General features: G+C 32.9%; 1 protein-coding gene across 1 annotated transcript; it reads left to right on the top strand.

Moving 5' to 3' along the window:
* Positions 1-41: 41 nt before the first annotated feature.
* LOC115885155 (exostosin-2) lies at positions 42-26,834 on the top strand. The gene is made up of 8 exons (XM_030903949.1): positions 42-787; positions 11,033-11,245; positions 18,655-18,965; positions 21,094-21,329; positions 22,572-22,752; positions 24,186-24,383; positions 25,595-25,836; positions 26,095-26,834. Exons 1-8 carry the CDS (start codon positions 258-260, stop codon positions 26,314-26,316), a joined length of 2,133 nt encoding a protein of 710 aa, XP_030759809.1. The 5' UTR covers positions 42-257; the 3' UTR covers positions 26,317-26,834.

The following is a 26,834-nucleotide window of genomic DNA, read 5'->3' as shown; positions in this document are numbered from 1 at the left end:
AGTGCATTTTGTTAATGACGTTTAAAACGTCAGAAATCTGTCATGTGCTGTCATGTCAGTTCAATTTTGATGTTTTTGTGGTGTGTGTGTGTTATTGAAGATGTTTCTCCAGTTTTCGAAGGGATTTTTCGCTATCATGACTTAAACAGTGCGTAAAACTATTACCGGTTGCCATATCGTACGTTTAGGAACGTTTTCGGTGCCATGTATTTGCTCAGGAAGCGAAAAAGAGCCAGGCCCTAACAGTCGCCCTTACGATGACGCTTCCCCCCAAGGTGACCATATCTAAAATACAACACAGTTTCACAAGCAATCTAAAGTACAAACACTTTTTTCTCGGACTTTTATTCATATCCACCATAATTATACTCAGTCTACCTTTTATAAACTTCTCAAATGATCCTTTGAAACATTTTGAGAAAATCAACTTGAACAACGTTCACAAACTAGTCGAGGTAAAGTTAAGTTTAGAAGAGCCAAGCCGTAGTCCGAGGGATCTCAAATGCACGCACTGGGACTGTTTCAATATCTACAATTGTGGAAGGACTGGTCATGATAGGATAGCTGTTTATGTTTACCCTTTACGTAAATACGTAGATGCGAATGGGGTGCCTGTTACTGAAAGCATCTCTAAGGAGTACTATCAGCTACTGAAAGCTATTGTTAGTTCTAAGTATTATACAAGTAATCCAGAAGAGGCTTGCATTTATGTTCCTTCAATAGACACATTGAACGAGGAAAGGATTTTGCTGAATTTTACATCACAGGCTTTAAATCAGTTACCATAGTAAGTATAAAATATAATTGTATCATTTTTGTCCAGGGAATTTGAAATATTGCCTGGTAATTTTATACCTTAGCCTCCCACCATAGGGTGTCTCAGTTTTTGGAAAAAGCATCATATAAAATTTGCTGTTTTGAGATTTCACTCCAATATTTTTACATAGTGATTCGAATATATTTTTATAATAAATTTATAATTTTTCAAGTTGGAATGTTATAGGTTTGATCTTCAGTAGATTTTTGCAATAAAATTGATAATCTACTTATCATTTATACATGTATAGATGAGTGTGTATAGACTTCAATCATTATTTATATATACATAGACTTCAATTACTGATTTTTTTTTATTAATTTTTATTAGATATATACAGCGTGTTTCTTAATGAAATTCATTTAAGGGGGTGATTATTTGGACCTATTTTAAGAAAATAATTTCATAAGAATGCTTGTCTTAAACATCTTAATTTTTGAGATACAAGGTGTTTTTGAAAAAGAACTTCATATAACTCTAATGTGATTATAGATGTATTTATGAAATTTTACACATATTCTTCTATGCCTAAAAATGCATTTTTTGATGTACAATAATTTTTTTCTGTTGTATCTTTTATTTTTCATCCAGCTGATACAGAATTTTTTTAAGCAAAAACTATGCCTTGGACGAAAAAAATAAAGATGTGCAAATGGTTTAAAAACGAATGAAGATTTTGAAAATAATGTTTATTTTAGGAGAAGTCAGTGGCATACTATTTTTTCTTCAAAAATATTCAATGTAAATCCCGTATGGACGCCTCTGGTTGGAGTAAATAAAATTGTTGGTGCATCAACAAAGGCGTTTTGATGCATAGAAAACGTGTATCAAGTATCATAATATCTTTAATAACATAAGAATTATTATGAAAAAAAAATGTAAAATTTTACCATCTTGTTTAAGCGAGTGTTTAATCCTTTAAATATTAGCATGTCATTAAGGAACATCCTGTATAATAACAACATCCACTTTAAAACTAATAACATTTAAAATACTCTATATTGTAATCCATTAAAAAAAACAGTTTTAACGTTTGAGTTACTCTGTTATGCAGATTATTATGAACTAATTCAGATAGTACATTGTTATGCTTTTGACTAATAATGTTATAGTTTTGTTACATGTGTTTATCATAATACTAGTCTATTTATTTTGTTTAAACAAATTACATTCCAGTCTTAATAAACAAAAATGTGACGTCTGTTTCTCATTATTAACTTATAAACCATTGCGAATTACAAGGGAGCAAAACAAGTTAAATGAAGCTGGATTTATAAACTCGGGAGTTGAGGTTCAGTTGAGGTTCAGTTGCCGTTCAAAATGTTCAACGCTATGAAATGAACGCGCGCATTTATAAAGTCAGTTGGTCGAAAAGTTGGCAGTTCGTTTTACGTTCAGCGGAGTTCAAAGATGGTCAATGTTTATGTCGGCAGTTGGCGACCGCTGGCGACGTTCGGCGACAGCCAATGAATAAGCGCCTGTCGATCACGTGAAGCACAGGACGCCGATGCATTGGAAAATGACCCTTATTGTTGTTTCATTATTTCTGTTAATGTGATGTTTATATTTTGCGTAATCGTGGATTACTGTGTTTGAACTTTGACAAATACCAGAAGTATTTTTAAATCGAAAGAAAAACGTTCGAAATCTTCACAAATCTAAACCTAACCTACAACCGAAACTGACAGTTTATAAATGCAAAAATATTGAACCTCAACTGCCGCGAACATCCAACTGCAACTGAACCTCAACTGAACGCCAACTTCCGAGTTTATAAATCCAGCTTAAATACTTGAAAATAATTTAGCCACTCAAGATGTATGGCATTTGTTCCTTGAATTGATTTATTAAATTGTAAGTAACGTTCCTATTCACGCTGTTGATTTTCATCTAAATTATGCGAAAAAAAAATTAGAAAAAGAAATACTACTGAACATTTCAAGGTTGTCTAAAAGTACTGGTCGCGTCTGAATATAATTAAAAATTGGAGTATACAGGGTGGTACAAATTCGGGATACGAGCATTGGTATCTCGGTAACCGTAATAGATACGAACATGGTTAAATTAGGGCAAAGTTGCGGTTTGGGATGTTCACTAAGATGCCATCAAAAAAGTTTTAAAAATTGCAAGGATTGCTGAGTTTTTTGGAAAAAACGATTTTTTTGAAAATCAATTTTATTTTTTCCTGTCGCTACTTTTTAAAAAATCAAAAAACTAATTGCCCACTCCCATACCACTTTATTAGGGCTATCTGATAGTGTTTTTAGATTTTCAAATCAGCTGATAATTTGTGAAATACAGAGGCCGACTTAATTATTTTAAATATGGACATGCATTTTTTATTTCAGTTTTTGAAAGAATTCAGTCTCCTGAGTACAATGATATGCCACGCTTTATAGTATTTTTTTGTTTCCGACATTTGAACACAATCTATTTAAACTAATTTCAAGTCCGGCTCTGTGTTTTTTTAAATATTTAATCTATTCATCGTTACAATATTGATAAGCCTTCAAACTTAACAATGACGTGGGGTAAAACATTGAATACGGAAAATCAAATGCAATAAAAAATCCAAACCAAATCAAGATTTTTCAACATTTACAATAAAGAGTACAAAATGCATTCGGAAGTATATGAAGAAGATATATTATGTTCAAAGAACTATAAATAAAATTAAACGAATAATAAATTTGCGCAATAGGGAGGGTCGGAGGGAGGTAACCCTTTCAAACATGTAGAGCATTAGAAACTAGTTTGTAGAAGTTGATTTATTTATAATAACTCCGATTAATATTATGCATATTATTATAGCCGGAGAGCTGCGACATATTTAGAGAACATATTTTAGGCAAGTTAGGATAACAAAAAAAAAAGTTTAATAATTTGTGAACCCAGAATCCTAAGTCTGGCTGGAGGGTTGGGGGTATTTCGCTACTGCGCAACCCATAACATTTGCAAAAAAATAAATCCAAAAAACTTTCTTTAGGCAACTTGAAATTTGTTTATTCTTAAATTTTAGCATCTATTTAACCTAGAAATAAGTATGCCAGATTTTTTTTCGGGTTCAAAGTGTAACCAGACCATTCCAAATATGTTTAATTATTATACCTGGAAAACATACTTTAGGCATTCTAAAATTTTTACAGCGTGTTTATTAGATGATATTAAAAAATATGTGTTAATTGCCAGACGAATTCAACGGGATTTAATACTTGCCAGACGCGAATAAAGATTTTAAATGAGCGCGACAAAAAAGTCTTATGAGTATCTATAAGCCCGAGAAAGATAGTTTATTGAGACCCGTCGGCAGCCGAATGGCAGCCGATGCGGCTGACGTAACAGTATTTTGGAGTATGTACCACATGTACTTCAAATTTTCATAAAAACAATTTTTTTTCGGTTTCATTTCAATTATTTGCCGGCTTTTAATTCAGAGATTATTTTGTTGGAATTAAGTTACCAAGTACAAATATGTATTTATAAATTAAATATTGACGTGCATAGTGTAAATAGTTTAGAATAATTACTGCAAATAAATATTTTAGTAACTACTAATTTCGCTACTAACTACTAAATCACAATGGATAAAAAACATTTAAGTTGTGTAGTTTGTAAAAAAGGTACTAGTGACAAAGTTATTGTTTTTGATGAAGGCAGACTACAAAAATGTAAAGAATTTTTAAAAGTGCGCCAACAACATGGTTCAAAATTTAAAGAAGTGGTTTTACCAGAAAACGTAGTCCCGACAAAAGGGTACCATGTACAGTGCTAAAAAAATATGTATTCTGGAATTTTATTAAAGTACACACCATTGTTAATCTGTCTAAATAAATTCAAAAGTAAGTAAAAGTGCTTTACTTTTATGCTTAGGCGTTAAAATGACTTTTTTATATTGTCAATCAGATCGCAAAAATGAATAGTAATATAATATGTCACAAAAGTATAATAATAATTATACTTTTGTGACGTTTGAAAAAAATATATTTTATATTATGCTAATTTTTAAATAATTATTCGTCTTTTTATTCTTTCAAAGATACAAAATACTTAAATTAAAAAGTCTTCTTATTGAAAGGATTTCAATCATACATTTTTATTAAAAAATGTTTCTTTTTATTTATTCAATATTAGTTAGTTTTTTTTTAAGTTTTTACGACTTCAAAATGCTGTAAAGTCAGCCGCATCGGCTGCCGACCGGGTCTCAATAAACTATCTTTTTCGCGCTTATAGATACTCATAAGACTTTCTTATCGCGCCCATTTAAAATCTTTATTTGCGTCTGGCAAGTATTAAATCCCATTGAATTCGTCTGGCAATTAACACATATTTTTTAATATCATCTAATAAACACGCTGTAAAAATTTTAGAATGCCTAAAGTATGTTTTCCAGGTATAATAATTAATTAAACATATTTGGAATGGTCTGGTTACACTTTAAACCCGAAAAAAAAAGTCTGGCATACTTATTTCTAGGTTAAATAGATGCTAAAATTTAAGAATAAACAAATTTCAAGTTGCCTAAAGAATGTTTTTTGGATTTATTTTTTTGCAAATGTTATGGGTTGCGCAGTAGCGAAATACCCCCAACCCTCCAGCCAGACTTAGGATTCTGGGTTCAACAGTTAATAAACTATACATTTTTAGTTATTCTAGCTTGCCTAAAATATGTTCTCTAAATATGTCGTCAGCTCTTAGGCCATTAGATCGTACACTGAGATTACAAATTCACAATAAAAAAAGTTAAAAAATAATATCTTTAAATTGCAGACCTGGATATTATTTGTTTGAATTTTTCAATTGGCTCGATTTTCCTTATTCAATGTTAATTAGCGCTGATCAATATTGTTGCGATGAATATAATCAGATTAAATCGAGGATTAAATAATTTAAAAAACCAGAGTCGGACTTGACATTATTTTAAACTAGCATGTACCCGCGACTTCGTTCACGTCGAATTAATCATTTGTAATTTGTAATGGTGATATGATAAAGCAAAGCAAGAATTTCCATTAACATACAAACTGGAGCAGAATCGTGGTTAATCAATTACCTAATTTTTTGGAACACCCTGTATGATTTTTTACAAAAATTTCAAAATATGTAAAAAAACAAAATAAATTATACGTGTCCAATCGTTTTCCCGAAAGACTAACCGTTTTTTAAATAACAAATATTGTAATATTTGAGGGGCGTTTTCACCCTGTTGGAATTTGAGATTCGAGAAACCCCTCCCTATCGAACCTCTACACCCCACAATCAATCCGTTTTCCAAAATCAGCTTTAAACGTCAAGCAGTTTAAGCAGAATCGTGATTACTCAATGGTTCTATTTTATGAAACACCTTGTATAAATTTTTTAAAAATTTTAAAATATGTAAAACAACAAAAATAAAATATACGTGTTTAAGAGTTTTCCGAAAAACTCACCGGATTTTAAATAAAATATATTCTAATATTTGAGGGGTGGTTTCACCCCCTTAGAATTCGAGTTTGGAAAAATCCCCTCTTATCGAACCTCTACACGCTAAAGTCAATCCGTTTTCCAAAAATTAGCTTTTTACGTCAAGCGCTTTAAGCATGATCGTGATTAATCAATGACCAGATTTTTCGAAACACCCTGTATACATTTTAAAAATCTTAAAATATGTAAAAAACAAAATAAAATATACGTGTTCAAGCGTTTTTCGGAAACTTGATCGTTTTTTAAATAAAAAATATGGTAATACTTGCGGGGTGGTTTCACCCCCTTGGAACTGGGATTTCGAAAAATCCCTTCTTATCGAACCACTACACCTTAGAATCAACCTGTATGCCAAAATTGAGCTTCTTACGTTGAGTGGTTTGAGCAGGATCGTGATTAATCAGTGAGCCACTTAAGAATTTTATATATTAGTATAGATTATTTGAGGGGCGTTTTCACCCTCTTGGAATTTGAGATTCGAGAAACCCCTTCTTATCGAACCTCTACACCCCACAGTCAATCCGTTATCCAAAAATCAGCTTTAAACGTCAAGCAGTTTAAGCAGAATCGTGATTACTCAATGACCATATTTTATGAAACACCCTGTATACATTTTTAAAAAATCTTAAAATATGTAAAACAACAAAATAAAATAAACGTGTTTAAGAGTTTTTCGGAAAAACTCACCGGTTTTTAAATAAAAATATTCTAATATTTAAGGGGTGGTTTCACCCCCTTAGAATTCGAGTTTCGAAAAATCCTTTCTTATCGAACCTCTACACCCTAAAGTCAATCCGTTTTCCAAAAATCAGCTTTTTAAGTCAAGCGCTTTATGCAGGATCGTGATTAATCATTGACCAGATTTTTCGAAACACCCTGTATACATTTTTAAAAATCTTAAAATATGTAAAAAAGAAAATAAAATATACGTGTTTAAGCGTTTTTTCGGAAACTTGACCGTTTTTAAATAAAAAATATTGTAATATTCCACCCCCCTTTTTACCCCCTTAGGGGATGAATTTTAAAAAATCCTTTCTTATCTCACGTAAACATCATAAAAGGAACCCCTGTGCAAAATTTCAGCTTTCTAGGGTCAAGGGTTTGGTCTGGGCGTTGATGAGTCAGTATCAGTCAGGACAGTCAGATTTATATATATAGATAATAATTAAATAGTTTTGTTGTTTTTAAGGTACCCAACACAAAAAAAAGTGTAAAGTGTGGCATATCATTGTACTCAGGAGACCGAGTTAGGTATTTCAAAACCTGAAATAAAAAATGCAGGTTCGTATTTAAAACCAATAATTTGGCCTCGGTATCTCACAAATTATCAGCTAATTTAAAAATATAAAAATACTATCAGATATCAGATAGCTTTAATAAAGTGGCTATGAGAATGCAATTGGTTTTCTGATTTTCTAAAAAGTAACGACATCAAAAAATAAAATTGATTTTCAAAAAAATCCATTTTTTCAAAAAAACTCAGCAATCCTTAAAATTTTTCAAACTTTTTTGATTGCATCTTGGTGAACATCCCAAGGCGCAACTTTACCCCAATTTAACCATCTTCGTATCTATTACGGTTTCCGAGATACCAATGCTCGTACCTCGAATTTGTAGCACCCTGTATATACCGATGTACTTTGGTTTCTGTATTATTATTCAATTATTATTGAATAAATTGTACCTATGATTAGTTTTATTTACGTCTGAGTGTTATAAATAACAAAATATGCATGTTTACTTACTAACTTGGTCATAAATTATTACATTACTTTAACATCTGGACAGTATGTGCATACGCGTATTCATATGTACCTACATACAAATTGACTACTGCAAATATTGACACAAGAGTAATATTTAAAAATTAACATATACAGGGTTGTTCACCACATACGACACGGAGTATTGTAGCTAAATGATTAGATTTTTACAAATTGTAAGTTTTGGGTTCGTTGAAGGACTATTAGAGCTACAATTTAAAAATATTTTTACCAGATACAGAGTGTCCCAAATAAATAAAAAATATCAAAGTTGTATTTTTTTAAATGGAACACCCTGTATATTATTACATTTTTAGTTTCTACGATTAAAATAAAGGTTAATTACACTGAAACCTTACCGTTTCTGAAATATTTTCAATTTTGTAAAATTGCAGTAAAAATTTTAAGGCTTCATTCCTCCAAGGGTATCAAAGTTTTTAATACTAAATATTTACTGAAGTCTATTTATTGATCCATTATTGTGTTGCAATCATAAAAATAATAGTACCTCATGCAGAGTGTTTAAAAATTTATTTTAAATTATTTCTAGTTTTAAACGGCAATAACTTATTTAATTTAAATAGAACGCCCTGTATATTTTAGGAAAATCAGATGTACAATTTAATTGTCTATCAAATTGTATTATACCACTATTTACCTATCTCGTCAAGTTTTCGTAGAAAATGCATTTTCTTATAATTTAGACCTTATTTATCAATATACCCATGGAATATTGATATTTTAGATTGTTTTTAAAGCAACAAATGCACAAAATGTACAGGCTAGTAATATTATCGTTTTGAGCAAAATGATAATATTACTAGCCCATTTGTATGCAAAAAGAAAACTATTTAAATCTGTATAAAAGAGTAGGATTAATTAAATATACCACCATTATTTCCGCCCAAACACTAATTAATTACATACTTAATTATGTTAGTTAATAAATTATTTTAAATAAATGTGGATTTGAATCAGAAATCAATAAAATAATAAGTTATGTAAATGAATATCTCTGTTGTTATATAAATAAGCGTTTGTCAAAAATGGAAATATAATTTTTAAGGTGTTACTTTTTACCACATTGTCTAATACACATGCAAAATTCAGTTTTTTAGTATTTGGAGCAATTATTATTAACCAACGCAAACGGTCAATTAATGTAGTTTGAATACTGGAATCATATTAATTGGTCCTCTTTAACAAATATTTAAACAGTTTTCTTTTATTTTTTAATGAAATAAACAAACTATATCGACAATATTAGTATCTGTAGTCTCTAAAAATTTGGTACATCTTTAAAAATAATCTAAAAAATGTCAGTATTCCATGGATATTGATAAATGAGTTTTAAATTCCAAGAAAATGCATTTTCTACAGAAACTTGAAGAGATAGGTAAAAAATGGTATAATACAATTTGATAGACAATTAAATTGTGCATCTGATTCTCATAAAATATACAGGGTGTACCATTTAAATTAAACAAGTTATTGCCGTTTAAAGCTAGGTAGTAATTATTTAAAATAAAATTTTAGACACTCTGTATAAGGTAGTATAATTTTTATTATTGCAACACAATAACTGATCAATAAATAAACTTCAGTAAATATTTAGTATTAAAAACTTTGATACCCTTGGAGGAATAAAGCCTTAAAATTTTTACTGCAATTTCACAAAATTGAAAATATTTCAAAAACGGTAAGGTTTAAGTGTAATTAACCTTTATTTTAATCGTAGAAACTAAAAATGTAATAATATACAGGGTGTTCCATTTAAAAAAAATACAACTTTGATATTTTTTATTTATTTGGGACACTCTGTATATTGTAAAATATTTTTAAATTGTAGCTCTAATAGTCCTTAAACGAACCCAAAACTTACAATTTGTAAAAGTCTAATCGTTTAGCTACAATACTCCGTGTCGTATGTGGTGAACAACCCTGTATATGTTTCTTTTATTTAAAAAGCTACTAGGTTAAATTTTTATACAAACAAATGTGTTCGCAGTCATGACCTGCGATCATATTCATACAACTTGAAATATGTATTTATCTGCTATTAGTTATACCGTATAATCGAAAAAAAGGTGTCAAAGACGGTTGTAAAATGACAGTCGATGATAATTTTGGCGAGGTCATTCTCTAGATGTCATTTACTAAAAATATACATAAAACTTGTCAAAAATTAACACGGATTATAAAAAGATAACAAAGGATAGAGCATTTCCAGACACAAATCTGTTTCCAAAAAAGATTTTTTCTCGAATTTTAAACTACACCATTTAAAAATAATTTTTACTCAATAGAAAAATAAATAACCTTTTTAAGGCCAACTAGGAATGAGCGTCATAAAAAAAAATAAAGAAGAGTCAGGGTCAATGGTGACGTATAGGGCTTGACTTCACAAAAAAATATTAGCGATTGTCATTCCCCAGCCATCTTTGACGCTGTTTTTTTTTCGATCGTATGGTACATTTATTATTCATTCACCAATATATATGCGGTTTTTAAACAACTGTGCTACTGTCCTAGATTTGTCCTAATCCTCTTAGTTCCTGACAGACAGGACGAATTTGAAAATATTACATATTTCGACCCCCTTTGTATCTTAGTTATCTTCTAATTTTTCGAAAAGGTGAATATTGAGTCGCATAGAGTTTTTCACGTAAAAAACAGCTGCCACTAAGAAAAATAGTTACGTCACTGAATGCAACAATTTCAAATTCGCCTTGTACTTCAGAAACTAAGGCCAGGACAAATTCGTGTGTAGTATCTTTAGTTTTATAAAAAGAAATAGTAGTAGTGATGTGAAACCCGCATATTTGTATCTAACTCATAAACGAGAAACCCTGTAAAACACACAAAAATGGGACACCCTGTATAGAGGGATTACTAGAAAATACACTGTAAAATTTCAAGAATATTTCTACATTTTGATAAATCCCATATACTCTTTAAGTCCAAATTTAAATTTATCTTTTCTCTATTACAGTTGGTCGAATGGCGAAAACCATCTTATTTTCAACCTGGTGTCGGGCAGAGCCCCCGATTTCTCCACGGTGGTACCGTTGGACGTGGGCAGAGCCCTGGTGGCCGGCGCCGATTTCGACAGCTTCTCCTTCAGGTACGGCTTCGACGTGGCCATGCCCGCCTACAGTCCATTGGCGGCGACCATGGGACAAATACGGAACGTCCATTTCAAGAGGTACAGTATTTGTGCCTTTAAAAAATGTTTATGTGGCGGATTCATCTCTTCAAAAAAGTCCTATGGGCATTTCGCCACTTCTCGCACAGTAAGAAAATCAAAACAAAATAAAATAGTTATTTTTTGTAAACACTGCTGTGTTAAACTAACGGAGACTACTACCACAGATTAGGTATCCTGTAAGTATACAGATAAAAATCTTGTCCCTAATTCGTGGTACGAAAGTTGTTTTTTATGTCGATGTGCAAACGAGTCAAATTTCGTGTGCGCAAAAATAAACTCCCGTAAAATAACAATAAACAGCGTAATAGAGAGATATCGCTAAACCGAATAGCGTGCATGGACGTTAATAAGGCCAGGGGCGCTATTCTGTACAATCGTCGGTATCGGTAAGTTACGACACCTCTAGATACGTATTTGTATATAGTAAAAATGTGTTAATTGTTGTTGTCATAGTTACCGATTGGTCCCATGGCGGATATCGCAAATTTGTACCGACGAAAATCGGTATCTCTACCGTGCCCTTCTTAACCTCACGGTAGAGATATCGAGAGTCGTCGGTACAAATTCACGATATCTGCCATAGGGCCGATCGGTAACTATGACAACAACAATCAACACGACGCTCATTGGCCGTACGTACCGATAGCTATCGGTAACTTACCGATACCGACGATTGTACAGAATAGCGCCCCAGGGGCGTATTCGAAAATCGGTATCTCTACCGTGCCCTTGTCAACCTCACGGTAGAGATACCGAGAGTCGTCGGTACAAATTTGAGATATCTGTCATAGGGCCGATCGGTAACTATGACAACAACAATCAACACGACGCTCATTGGCCGTACGTACCGATAGCTGTCGGTAACTTGCCGATACCGACGATTGTACAGAATAGCGCCCCAGGTGTTATTTCCTTTACGTGAGGTGGTATTAACTCTCTTCATTTATAGTTATCAGATCGGAAAGAATTCTGATCGCGTCGCGTCCGCTATTTAAACTTAACCTAACTTTGAATTTAAAACTTTGAAATTGTTTTGTTTACTAGGTATTTTAAAACTAAAGGGCTAAAGTGCTTATTTTCAGTGTTTTATTGTTCAATGTCTGCCAGTGGGTTTAGGGCAACAAGCAACAAATTCTCTTAGAAGGGCTAAGTCGTCATCTGCTGTAAACCAAAGACTCTATAGGTTCTTTAGTATTGGAAGAGGTGGAATCCATATTTTGGGCCATATTTATTTAATTAAAACTAATCCCAGCTACTTAATTATCAAATTACCTAATAAAACTAAAGCAATAATTCAAAACAATTCAAACATAACCTAAAATGAAAGATCTCGCCGGCCGGCTCCGGTTGTCAAATACCCGCACACGCCCATTTAAGCAATTTTTAAACGTTATCAGAGGTTATTTAGAAAGAGCGCTTCGTGTAATTGATCCGCAAATTACGTCAGGCGGTAACGTTATTAGCGGGTGTTAGTTATTAGCGGTTTTTTTTGGCGTTAAAAATTGACTCGCGCATATCGTAACCATGATAAGGTACGCGTAAATACTGGATGACGCTATTCGGTTTTCCGATATCTCTCTAATAACTGTGCCGATCAGGCGCTGTGCACAATTTTACAGGCCATAAGTGGGCGTGCTATGTGCGCAAACTAGTCACCTAACAAGTGCCCGATTCCGAAAATTGGAACCACGAAAAACAATAAAGAAAAAACAAAGATTATAATCTGTATAATCTGTGCTACTACTAATAAACAAATATGCCTAACGGACAAAAAAATGCTTACCGTTTCGGGAAGTACATCTCTTCCCGTCGTCGGAAGCAAAAAACCTCGCAAAAAACACAAAGGAAAAAAATACCTTTTTCTACAAACGTCAAAAAATAACAAGGTTTGCGAATTGATAGCAATGTGCGAAGTGACACTTTTTTTCATTTTCCTATGTTCCTACGTTACCATGACAAGATGCGCGAAACGCCTATTTCGCACACTGCATGTAAATTATATGGGATTTTGGAATTTTGGTTTTTGGAAAATGAAGAAGTAAATCATACCTAATTATTTATTTCGAAATATTCAAGAATAAACAAATATCAAACTTAACACTAATGCATATTCTAGTTATTATTTACAATATTAACATTAATAGTACAATTAGTACACGAACCAATATTTAATCCCAAACTAGATAGTTCTGATTTTGCTTGAGATATTTGGGTTTTGGGACTTGAGACACTATCCAATTTTGATGTAGAGGTACTTGATTCCGGTATTTGACACTCTAAAATTTTATTTGATATTTGAATTTTATTGTTGATAAAATGTTTAAAAATATATAATGTTTGTAGAAAAAATGTTGTTTGCAACTCGTGTGCGAACTATTTTGGTAATTTCGACTAATTTTTCAACTCGGCTACGCCTCGTTAGAAAATTCAAGTATCGATCACCAAGGTAGCACTTCGCGCACTAGATACAAAAATAACTATTAAGGCGAGCTTTAAGGCGAATTTCTACAAAATGCACAAAACTACAACATAATTCTGTCGTTTTTAACCAAATAAAAAAAAAAATATATGAAATTTATAAAATTTACGCTATCAAACAACTTATCTTTAATAGGAACTATCGGTATCAAGAAATAGCCATTTTATCCGATAGTCAAGCAGCCTTAAGAGCGATCAGCTCAGGAACCATATCGGTTCGAAGTTGGTCAAATAATACTTAGAGAAGCTAAACAAATTAGGCAAAGAAAATAATGTCGTCCTACTCTGGGTGACCGCCCACCAAGGGATAGAAGGTAATGAAAAAGCAAACGATCTAGCTAGAAAAGGAGCCATCACTCTACTAACTGGACCAGAACCGTTCTGCTTCCCAAGTGGAACCCAATTCAAATCAGAATTCAAGAACCTGGAAGACTCCATCCGTAACCCGGAATGGGAATCATCCAACGGTCTAAGACACTCGAAGAAATTTCTCAGAACTTATAACCGAGAAAAATGAAAGATTTTACTTGGTGTGCCGAGACGACGACCATTCGTGTCATAAACTTTGGTACGACTATTATCGGAGATGTGGAGAACTAACCTCAGTAAATCCGTCTCAGATACTGGCTTTTGCAACAGTCCTGGGACTGTATATCTCAGGAAATGCAGGCCCAATAGATCTATAAAGTCGCGGTGGTACATCTACATCTGGCTGATCCGATTATAGAGGTTGCAGTATAGGTTGCACTGTATTATCATCAGTCGTTGCCATTTTGGACGTAATTTTTCATAATTTTAAATTTTAAGAAGAGATTGTCCAACTTCTATATATACCGGGTGCGTCTGAAAAGTGGCTCACCCTTATAACTTTTTATTAACTTAACATAAATTAGGATTGATTGACGTATTCAATTGTTTTCGGTCACTTCCTGTTTCACCAGGAATGACTAATGGCGATTTCGACTGGCTGCACTAAGCCGCACTCAATGCAAACTCGAACAGAATTACAATTTTTTGACTGGTAAAAGCAAAGCAAGAGCAATGTAAAATTGTGTTCGACTCGCGTCGCACTGACCCGGTGCGGATTGTTTTTTTCGTTCGGCTACATCAGAGCAGCTTTGTAAACTAGCACTCAGTGCAATAATTTTGAAACCGTCATACTTTGGTCGGTTCTGTCCAGTTCGCTCCAGCACTGTGCAAGTGCAACTCTTTGAGCAATTGCTCGCCCTGAGAGCATTCGAATAGAACCGGTGCAGCCCAGTCGAAATCGTCATAAAACTTTTGATTTTTAAAGGACACCCATGGCATTTTTTATTTTGTTCAATAGAAAATGACACTCTGAATAGAATGACATATTATATGTCAATTTTTGACATTTTCGCTTAAAACAAAAATTACGCTCAAAATTGTATTTTAAATTTTAATAGAGTGCCATGGCTCTGTTAAAAACACTAATTTTTAATCAAGGAGCCTTGGAAAAATATTGAATTTGATCTTCTAATGTTTTTACTGTCTTGTCCTGGCCGGTTAAAAAATGCCCAAATCTTATTTTTAATCATATCTCAATTTTTTCAAACGAACGAGGGTGGTTCATTAGCGTATTTCGAAAAGGCATTTTTTACAAATAATTTGATACCACACACTTGGTATTTCGAATCAAATTGTCGTTATGAACTGCAAGTTGCAATTTCAAATAAACCATATTCGAAAATGTCAAAAGTTGACATATTTTATATCATTCTATTCAGAGTGTCATTTTCTATCTAATAAAGTAACAAAATACTGAGGATGACATTTAAAAATCAATAGTTGGAGTCACTTCTGGCGAAACAGGAAGTGACCGAAAACATTCAATTGTTTTGTCAATCAATCCTAATTTATGTCATATAGTAACATACCAAATTTCGTTTTTTTATCTGAAAAATGAAAAAGTTATAGAGGTGAGCCACTTTTGAGACGCACTCGGTATAGGTCCATAAATATAATATTCTTTTAGAAATGATTTTATTTTCTATGAAATGATTAAAAAAATTTTCGCGCTGTTGAATTAATTGTTTGTATCTGCTGCATGTTTAAATCGATGCAAACATAAAATTTCTAATTTTAAATTTTTAACGAACGTGAAAATTGACTGATTTAAAAATATGATGTTATTCTATTGATGTTAGTTAAGTAAATTTTCGTAACTTCACCAACGGATGTTGGTTTTTTCGAAAGTATTCAACAGATAATAGTGCCAAGCAAATATTTGGACAATTACGTTAGAGCTGATTAAAAATATCGAGAATGGAATATATCATTCTCATATTTCAATATATCCTATGTTTTTTTATGTATATCAGGTGCGTCTCGAAAATGGTTCACCCCTATAACTTTTTTATTTTTTTGAGATAAAAATGAGATTTGCTTTGTTAGTGTGTGACATAAATTAGGATTGATTGACGTATTCAATTATTGTTTTTGGTCACTTGCTGTTTCACCGGAAATGACTACAACTTTTGATTTTTAAATGGCACCATTGCATTGGTAGGAAATGACACTCTGAGTAGAATGACATATCATATACCAACTTTTGACATTTTCGCTTTCAAAGAATTGTATTTTAAATTTTAATCTAGAGTGCCATGGTCATGTTAAAAACACTAATTTTTGAAAATTTAGAAAATGTTAAAAGTTGACATATGATATGCCATTCTATTCAGAGTGTCATTTTCTGTCGAATAAACTAAAAAAATACCGAGGGTGCCATTTAAAAATCAAAAGTAGTTTCTGGTGAAACTGGAAGTGACCAATAACAATTGAATACGTCAATTAATCCTAATTTATGTCCTATACTATCATACGAAATCTCCTTTTTTTGTCTTAAAAAATAAAAAAGTTATAGGAGTGAGCCACTTTTCAGAGGCACCCGGTATATCTATGAATCATTAATTTGCATCCAAGTAGCACCACTTGATTAAAATCCCAAAAATCGATATATGGAAAGATCGATATTTTTTCTTAATAGTCAACATCCTTATATGCCGCTATATACCACTGTTAATTTCTCATTGTATAGAGACTGTTTCCATCTTTTTCAAGAATTCTGCGAGATTTCATATCGTTATCTGCTTTATTTATTTATTGATAATATCGTTTTTTGAGTATATTTAAGGTATTGTATATTATGATCTTTGTGACCTGATACTATGTGCACTAATTCAACAAATGTAATTCTGATGTAAAACTATCAATAATAATTGTTTAGATTTGTTTCGTCTGACAAAAAGTAAATCTGGTTTAAAATATTGTATTGATAATTTATATATGTAATTAATAACTATGATAATATTTGAAAATACCGACAAGCTAAAAAAAATGGGATATCATTAGTAATATTTAATATCCTTAAAATTTTAGAGTACAGGGTGTCCCATTTCTGTATGTTCTACAAGGTTTCTTGTGATACAAAGATGAAATTTTCACATCACTGTACTACTTTTTTAAGAAACTAAATATTCTACACACATATTTGTCCTAGACCTAAAATACAGGGCGAATTTGAAAATTTTGCATTTTTCGACCTCAAAACTGTGTCCTGTAGAGTTTTTCACTTACGATCCAGTGACGCCAGTGGCTTAAAAATATGAATTCAAATACAATTAAATTGAATAAAATTCTAAATTATCTACTTGAAATTGATGGAAAACGGAACTCACCCAATTAATAATTTCGGAACGTACTTAAAATGTTCTAAACAATATGAACTAAGATCAGACACACCCAAAGGCATATTTGACAAATGATGACGACGCGACGTAACGTTGGGCGATCGTTGAACAGTCTTTACCTCTATATCGCTGTAAAAACAGTTCAGGAGAAAAGAAAAGCAGTTTATAACACTATAGGCTTGGTGCATTCTCCGCCGGTGCTGCCACCATCGGAGAATATCGTAAACAATTAATACTTACCACAGTTACTTACAAATACACGGGTTTAAATAGCAAGAATACGAAAAATATATTATTTAATTATTCTAAAAGTGTAATCATTCTAAAAATATTTGTGAAAATTATTAAAATAAAAATAAAAAAGAAGAAGGTCTAACTTGTATTATAATTTATTATTCCAGTTAAAAAAACTTTTTAGATTAGTTCAACTACGGTAGAGAGCATAGTTTTAATCACTGGTTTTGCCAGTGGGGCATAATTGAGGCTATTTCAGCTGTTACGAAATTTTTAAAAAGGTACATAATCATAATTTTAGAAGATGTTCGTAAAACATTTAATCACTAGTTGATTAAAAAAAGTGTACCATTAATATTGAAAATTATATTTTTTTTCTCATAGTATATGTCTATTTAATTTTTTGATTATGTAACGAGCACTTTGTTTACTTATTTGTTTGTTATATATTGTCTGTCATTCTACTTTCACAACCATCCACTGCACAAATATTTCTAGTTGACATTTTATTCACAATTTGAACAAAACAACTAAAACACTATTTTTGGTTCACCCTATGCGTCGGGCCGAAAACAAAACTAAAATAAACTTGGAACACTGTGTAACGTCGAGCAACGGATGTAGACTGACCCAAGTCTACAAGACAGGCGGGGAGCGACGGGAGGAATTTTGATACGGGCGAAAAGTGTGTCAACTGATATATTTTATATTCTTTAAACTGTGGTTACACACACTGGCGGCGCGCGGCGCGGCGGCGTGAAATAAGTACTGATAATTACTGATTTTTGCCGTTGAAGCGCTGCGGTCGGAATTTGTTGAAATCAACTGAAATGCACCAAGCCTATAAGTTTAAAAAACAACACGAAAAATTAAAACACACTAACATGTTCTGCTTTGATCACATATTGAGCATGACAATACAATATTACGACCATTTCAGTTCATCTGTTCAACACTTTTTAATCTTTTATTTTAAACATTTAGGTTTCGAAAAGTTATCTCCTCTCAGCTCAACATCGACCCGTACTATCTGGACGTTCTCCAGAGCCTCAAGGCCTCTCACCCTCAAGAGCTGCTCCTATTGGACGCCTGTCATCCGCATCGATACGTCACGCGTTGCGACGTCATCGAGGCCACCCACCACCGGTACCCGGACGTGTTGACAAGTGCCACGTTCTGTCTGATGTTTAGAGGTGAGAGGAGGGGCCAGTACGTTCTTCTGGAAGCCATGGCCGCTAACTGCATACCTGTGATAGTGATGGACGCATACGTCATGCCGTTTGAAAATGTGATAGGTCAGTAAAAAGAATAAAATGATTTTTGAGAAGAATACCATTTTTTCTTTATAATGGCTTGTAATAGATCTTTCACACGAAGCGTGATCAACATTAGGGTTAATGTGATCAACATTAGGGTTAATGTGATCAACATTAGGGTTTGCGGAACCGGATCTGTTTTTCGGAACCAGGAATATCGGTACCGCGCCTCTTAGAAACCCGGATTTCCCGTTTTTTTCGGTACTTTCGGTACTTTTTACTTCGTATTTTTGTTCAATGATGGTGCAGTTCATCATTCAGAAAGCAAGGGATGGTTTTTCAAAGTAAAATGGATAAAACATTGAGATTTTTAATGAAAATAATATCAAATTATTAAGTAATTAGTCATGAAAAAATTAATATGAACGCAAGTAAAGAAAAGGTATAGGTAACTTAAATTTCACATCAAACAACATAAACCAACTTAACTGAATTTGAGACAAAAGCCCTGAAATATTGAATTAAAAACGCAAATATCTATTAAAACATAACGGTTCTTTGATGTCTCAAAAGATACTACTTTTGGTACCGGGATTTCCCGGTTCTGAACCCTAATGAACATGAACGGTTACCGGGAATGCGTGAAATAGAGAGCCCGAGAGCTCTGATTTCCGCCGTACCGAGCGCTGCTGTCGAAATTTTAAAAATCAGCTGAAATGTGTGCTCCAAGTCTATAGCAGAGCTCTACAACGTATAGTATTTCCAAAGTCAATTGGAAGTACCGAGACTCTTAATTCCTTTGTCCAGATGATGCCGACAAAGACAGTGCCGAAATTAAGAGTCCCATTCTATTCCAACTGACTTCAGAAGAACTATACGCGATCCAGAACAATCGTAACTTATGGCTGGAAGCGTTTCAATCTAAATTTATTTCTGTTATCTATGCTATACAGGGTGAGTGTTAAATAAGTGCAAATATTTTTAGTATTAACTAGTAAACACAACAATTCACAACATTCTGTACTTTCAGCTGTTTTAACGTTTATTTGCTTTACGGCAGGGGCGCTATAGACGGTAGGGCCGGGCCTAATTTATTAAATTAAAAAATTCCTGTCGATAACCCTGTATGGTTTGAAAACGTGTAAATGAAATAACGTGGCTTGACACAGTTTGTTTATACTTATATTTTTTACATTGTTACATGCAGTTGAAATGTAGTTTTTATAATACTGTACGCAATAATCATATCTATCGACTACCGATCTCTAATAAGAATGTCCTCTAATAAGATATTATATATTACGGTCAAAACTGACACTTACTTCTTCACAGAATAACAAAACAATGTCAAATCTATTTTAATTTTAAAATAAAGTAAAAATCGTTTTTAATTTTATTAAGCTCATTATTTTCTTATTTGAAAAATTGCAATACATTGCGGGTGGAGTACACACAATACCACAAGGAGATGTAGAGGTAGGAAGTTTTGAATTCCAACCGCTAGTTGCTACTCACAACCAAAAAGTATTTTAATAGACGCAACTCAGAAAAATAAACATTGGATAGATATTGACTTGTGCTGACAAGGTAAGACACTTAAAATGGAGCCAAAACAATTTATTGCACTTAAAACACACGTTTTGTTATTAGAGGTATTAATAATTAAACTTAAAACTGGTTAAGTGTGTTTTATTCTAGTTATTTATTATGTGAATACTGAAATAGATAAATATATACCTATATATATAAAAATCATAATTGCACAACTAGGATTTCTGTACTTTATAACAGAGGGTATTTTATTCACACCTTTTCTGAATTTGTCACCCCTTTTCAGCAATTTTTACTTGTTAATTGCATTTTCTCAGATGAATAATTAGAAAAATAGGTCATTTAGGAAGTGGCAATGTTGCATCCCCTTTAGTGCCGTAACCATGGTAATACCAGGGATTATGAAATTAGATCGTGGGAAAATTTGTGGTGATCAGGCAGTTCTAAAAAGTTTTCGAAAAATATACAGGGAAATTTAAAAGAAAATGCACGATTTTCAACATCTTTTTCTTACGAAAAAAAAAACTCATAGACGTTTTCCTGGGCCGAAATATACCACCCCTGAAAATATTTGCCCTTATTTAAGACCCACCCTGTATAGTTTAATGTGTTGTAGATTGGAAACGCGTTGCCATATTTATAATGGAAAGTCAGCTGAGCTCTCTGATGGACGTGTTGAGCGGCGTGTCCGAGAAAAAAGTCGGAGAAATGCGAGAATCCTTGAAGTTCCTATACGATACGTACTTCTCGTCGATGGAGAAGATCGTTCTGACTGCACTGGATGTGATCCAAGACAGGGTCTATCCCCATAGAGCTAAGACTTACGACGAGTGGAATATGTTACCAAAAGAGGTATAAAATATATGTGAACATATCTTATGAAAAAAAAACAAGTGAGATAATGAACTTTACTCTGTCGTTGACGCTCCCTGTACAGCTTGTCCCATTTTCGTGTGTTTTATAAAGTTCCTCGTTTGTCGCTGCTTTTTTAAGTAACTAAAGATGCTAGTCGCAGATTTGTCCTAGCCCCCTTAGTTTTTTAAATACAGGGCGCATTTTAAAAAATTGCACGTTTTGACCCTCTTCCTATCTTGGTCATCTTATAACTTAAAATGCAAAGAAAAAAGACAATAAGATGCGTATTTAAATGCCCATCAAATTTTGCTAAAAAATACAACAAATATGCAATTATTTGTCAATTATTTGAAATATGGTGATGTTTTTTTAAAATTTTTTTTTACGTTATGAATTTTGATAACAGTGAAACTTGAGGTTTAGTAAAATGAATTTGGTAATAATAAAACACTGTTTTTAGAAATTACAATTTTTAGTCCTTTAATAAGATAATACATAATTAAAAAAATTAAATTAAATGATTAACAAAACTATGCAAACAATATATTAAATATAAAGTATGTCTTACAATAATTATAAAAAAATAATTACAAAGAGTTTTTCAAAGTTTCCTAGAAGAAAACTTCGCCTTTTGTCACTTTGACTGTCATCAGGCAGTTAGTTTTTTTTTCATGAATTATGGCAATTCCAAACACCTGGGGTTTTCCAGAGCTCTGTTTTTATAATTGTCTATTTACCAATTTTACAATTTAATAACCCAGGTATTACAAGCCCCAGTAAATATAATAAAATACCATGTGATAAAAAAACGGCGTCCAGTTGACTTGGAAATGACTATCGTTGAGATTCCCTATATAATTTTACATATAAAATGACAGCGATCTTATTGTAGTAAGTATAATAAAATAATAAGTATGCCGTTTTTAATAAAACACGTAAATTGATTCATATTTCAAGAATGACAGTCTAGCGACAAACTAGTTACGCCACTGCATCCTACGTGAAAAACTCTACCGGACACAGTTTTCGCTTTTTTTCACTACTTTAGGAACACAAGGCTATGATAAATCTATGTGCCCATCTTTAGTTTCATAAAAAAGTATCACAGTGATGCAAAAAGCCGCATCATTGTATCTCTACTTATAAACAAACCACATAAAACACACGAAAATGGAACACCCTTTACAATTAATATAACCGTTTTTACAAATTTACTTGATTGACACAAATATGTTTTAGGTTAACTATAACCCTTTATTTTACCCATCTACTGCTGTAAGAAGTAACGGGTTCACCGCTGTCATTCTGACATATGACAGAGTGCAAAGTTTATTCCTTCTCATCGAAAGACTGTCAAAAGTACCGAGTTTAATGAAAATAGTCGTTGTCTGGAACAACCAAAAGAAGAATCCTCCGCCTAGTAAGTGTAGTGCTGTTTATGCCGTATGATCGAAAAAACGCCATCAAAGACTGCTCGGGAGTGAATCGATAATTTGTGATTTTTAGAGAATGACGATGGTAATTTTGGCAAGCTCAATCTCTAAAGTTTGATAATTGATGTCTAACTTGTCAGAAACGAACACTAATTATAGAACTTTGAATAAAAAGATTAAGGAAGGAGTATAATGCTATCTATGGGGATCCTTGACAGTTCTGTTAGACAATCGATTTGGCACATTTGAATTTGATTTGAAATTTTGTGGATTTGTCAGCCTTTACTGAGATTATATTTTATGTTATTTATTATTTATTCTACAACTGGTAGTTGTTCTTTTTTAACTGACAGTAAGAGCCATTAAAAAATAAAGAAGTAACGGGCCAAGCAAATGACGTCTAGGGTTGAGGTGGAAATTCTAGTTGCTTGGGGGGAACTAAGTTCCTTAGTTCTAGTTCCTCCAGAGGAATAGTTCTTTGAACTAGGTCTTTAGTTCACATTAGTTCCCGACTAATATTTATATCCCCGTTGCTTGCTCATGGGTTTCGTTATAATTCGAAACTATTTACAGTATGATCTGTATAATTTTTATAATGTACGAAATATAACGCGACGTGTAATTGCGTATGTTAAAAACATATAGGTAAGATTTATTGCAGATAAAAACAAAAAATTAAAAAAGACACTCAAATCAGGGTTTAAAAAGCTATATCACAAATCAATTGGAGCAAATAATAAAATACTTAATATTGGTACATCTGTAGGTGAAGCTAAATGAGAAATATGAAGGTAAATTTTTCTCTCTTATTTTACGAAAAATTGCATTTTTCCTCACTTCAAGCTTTTTGTTTTTGTCTAAAAAGTGAGAACATCTGCTTCGTTTTATAAAATATTTCTTAATTTTAGGGACCTAAAGTGAAACATTCTCATAAAATATTGAAAGAACAAACTAAAAATTAAAAACAGCATCCACGACAATTTTCTGTGGTATTTACGCTGGCCGCAGCAATAGACAATCCATGGTCATCGCCTTGTATTATATCTCGGACCTGCGGACTGAATAGATTCCCGTGAACTAGTCTTTTAATTAGTTCCTCCCAGTCCTTTCGGTCTGGGACCGATAACATACGGCTGACACTCCCCACTCCCACCTAGCATCGGGCTACGATCGCGCTGGCCGATCCGTCGCCGTCACATATTATATATCGGTCCTGAGGAACTAGTCCTTTGAGAAACCGGGAACTAGTTCCTTTCGTTCCGGGGTGGGAATAGTTCTTAGAACTAGTTTGTCCACGAACTACACACCTCTTTTAGGGCTTAACCTCGCCAAAATTATCGTCGATTCTCATTCCCAAGCTGTCTTACACAGCTTTTTCGTTCTTTTTTTGTATTTGTGATAATGTTTTCTTTACTTTTAGTGTCGGAATTTCCGAAAATTGCTAAACCCATTAACGTGATCAAAACGAAAGCGAACAAGTTATCTAACAGGTTTTATCCATATCCCGAGATCGAAACGGAGGCCATTTTGCATATAGACGATGACATTGTCATGTTGACGTCTGACGAGGTGGAGTTTGCGTTTGAGGTGTGGAGAGAGTTTCCCGACAGGATAGTAGGTAAGCTATCATTTTTTTCAGTGTATATTGTTGAAACAAAGCTTTGAAACTACTGAAGAATATCAATTGTTGTTGAAATTTGGAGGGTAAAAGTTACTATAAGTGCGACATATTTTAATGCTAAAAAATGTCCATAACCAGGGACGTGTGTTTGGGTTCTCACTGGAATATTTTTCTAAAAAAAATATTATGTGCACCACTCACTTTTTTTATCTTGTTAGCAAAATTGTGTAGAAGTTGTTTAATCTTATGATATATGCCTAGTAAAAATACAGAATACACGGAAACAACCTGATAACCGCCAGCCGTCCGGTGCTCTCCTCTAAAATTAATAAAATGGCGCTTATCATGTTTTTCCCCTGGACCCTTCAATTCTAATAGCAACCTTTAAAAACTTTTAAAACAATAAAAAATCATTAACTGGCCAAATTTTACATAACTACTGAAAGATTCCTCATAAAAAAAATATGAAAAAAGTTTCTATAGACACAGGTGTGGTAATGTATAGTTTTAAAGTTACAGGATGTTAAAACTTTTGTTCTACTTTTTATCAATAATAATTTCATTAATGTTCAACTACAACACTTACTGAATGTTAAACCTTAGAAATGAATAATTAACTTTAATCTTATTGTTTTGTAACCAGTACCTTTCGACTTTTTTACAGTACTAAAAGCTATATGAGATGGTATACAAGCTTTATTGGTGGCTAATACAACTCTTTGGGTCTATATTTTTCCCTCGATATTTTCCTTTACTTAACTTAAAACAAAATTTAAAACACACGAATAACACAATCCAAAATGCAAAAGCAATATCGCAAATATTTATCATTTTACAGAACGCTGGTTATTAGACATACTTTCACACAAATAATATTCTTTAATTTGACAAGAGTTTCAAAAATCTTAAGTCGAGTTTATACGCATCTGCGTCATTGTGTCGTTTATCGTTCCGTCAGTTCATTCATATTGAAATATGATCTGTCATTTTTGAAATAAACCAATAAAACTGGTTAAAAACATCAAGAGACGACGTATGACGGATTTATATATAAATCCATCCATAGTTAACTGAAAAAATATTCGAAACTTTTTTGATTGAAATAAATGGTTTGCTATGGACGTCATCTGCCTTTTTTCTGTAATAGTCTGTCGAAATCTTGCTTGACTCGTAAAACAGAGTATATCAAGTTCTCTCGCCATTTTTAGGATTTCCTTCTCGTATGCACGTGTGGAACAACGTGACCAACTCGTGGGGCTACGAATCGGAATGGTTGAACGAGATATCGATGGTCTTGACAGGGGCAGCTTTCCTACACAAGTACTGGTCATACCTGTATACTAACGCGCTCCCTTCCAACATCAGAGACTGGGTGGACGAAGAAATGAATTGCGAAGATATAGCCATGAATTTTTTGGTAGCTAATATAACGAACAAACCACCAATAAAGGTATGCATAGGAAAATCAATAAAAGTTGGCATGCACGACTTCAAGACCTCAAAACTATTACCAAATTAAATTTCTAATAAATAAAAATTTGTTTGAAACTTAGAGCGGACCTTTTTCTTTGTCTGATAATCTTATATTCTGGTTAAAATAAACAGCCCATTGTTGCAAATAAAATAAACGAATTGTTGTGTATATACACCATTTTTATTAGCCCTTGAATATGAAATTTGTAAATTATTTTGATTTTACAATCCACAGGTAACCCCTAGGAAGAAGTTCAAGTGTCCGGAATGTACAAACAACGAAATGCTGTCGGCGGACAAAGGTCATATGGAGGCTAGATCGAATTGCGTCGACAGATTTGCCAAAATATTCGGCAGGATGCCTCTAAATTCGGTGGAGTTTAGAGCGGATCCGGTCCTCTTTAAGGACGCATTCCCCGAGAAACTAAAACGCTTCAACAATATCGGCAGTCTATAATTTATTACCTAATGTTATTTATTATTTACGAAAAAAGACAAAATTTGTTTTCGATAGAGATGGGCATTAAAAAATCGATATTTTTTTCGAAACTATCGATAATTTAAAAATATCGATACTGTAGAACATCCCTACTTTCAATGGGCGAAAAAAGTAAATTTCGACGACATCTGGCCAGTAGGAGGCCTTAATTTTTCATACACAATTTTAAAAGTATTTGGGAAAACAAAAAGATCGAAATTAACTAAATCCTGAAAATATATGTGTATTTCGGTTGGACGACTTGAAGCCATCCATATGTTACTTCATTTTGCCTGAGTAAATTTGTTTTCAGTTAGGGATGAGTATTTTTAGGAATATCGATATTTTTCAAAACTATCGATAATTTAAAAATGTTACTTTAGAACGCCCCTACTTTAAACGGGCGAAAAAAAAAAGTAAATTTCGACGGCATCTGGCCAGTGGGAGACATTAATTTTTCACACACAATTTTAAAAACATTTGAGAAAACAAAAAAA

The sequence above is a fragment of the Sitophilus oryzae genome, unplaced genomic scaffold, assembly GCF_002938485.1.
Source record: "Sitophilus oryzae breed Bouriz unplaced genomic scaffold, Soryzae_2.0 scaffold_376_pilon_pilon, whole genome shotgun sequence".
Classification (NCBI taxonomy): domain Eukaryota; kingdom Metazoa; phylum Arthropoda; class Insecta; order Coleoptera; family Curculionidae; genus Sitophilus; species Sitophilus oryzae.
Note: the sequence above shows the minus strand (reverse complement) of the source record. Positions and strands in the feature narration are given on the sequence as shown.

Coding starts and splice junctions, on each gene's coding strand:
- LOC115885155 (XM_030903949.1), top strand. CDS start 258: ATGACGCTTCCCCCCAAGGTGACCATATCTAAAATACAACACAGTTTC. Junction 11,246..18,654: donor CGGAACGTCCATTTCAAGAG/GTACAGTATTTG, acceptor TTAAACATTTAG/GTTTCGAAAAGTTATCTCCT. Junction 24,384..25,594: donor GTTTCCCGACAGGATAGTAG/GTAAGCTATCAT, acceptor CGCCATTTTTAG/GATTTCCTTCTCGTATGCAC.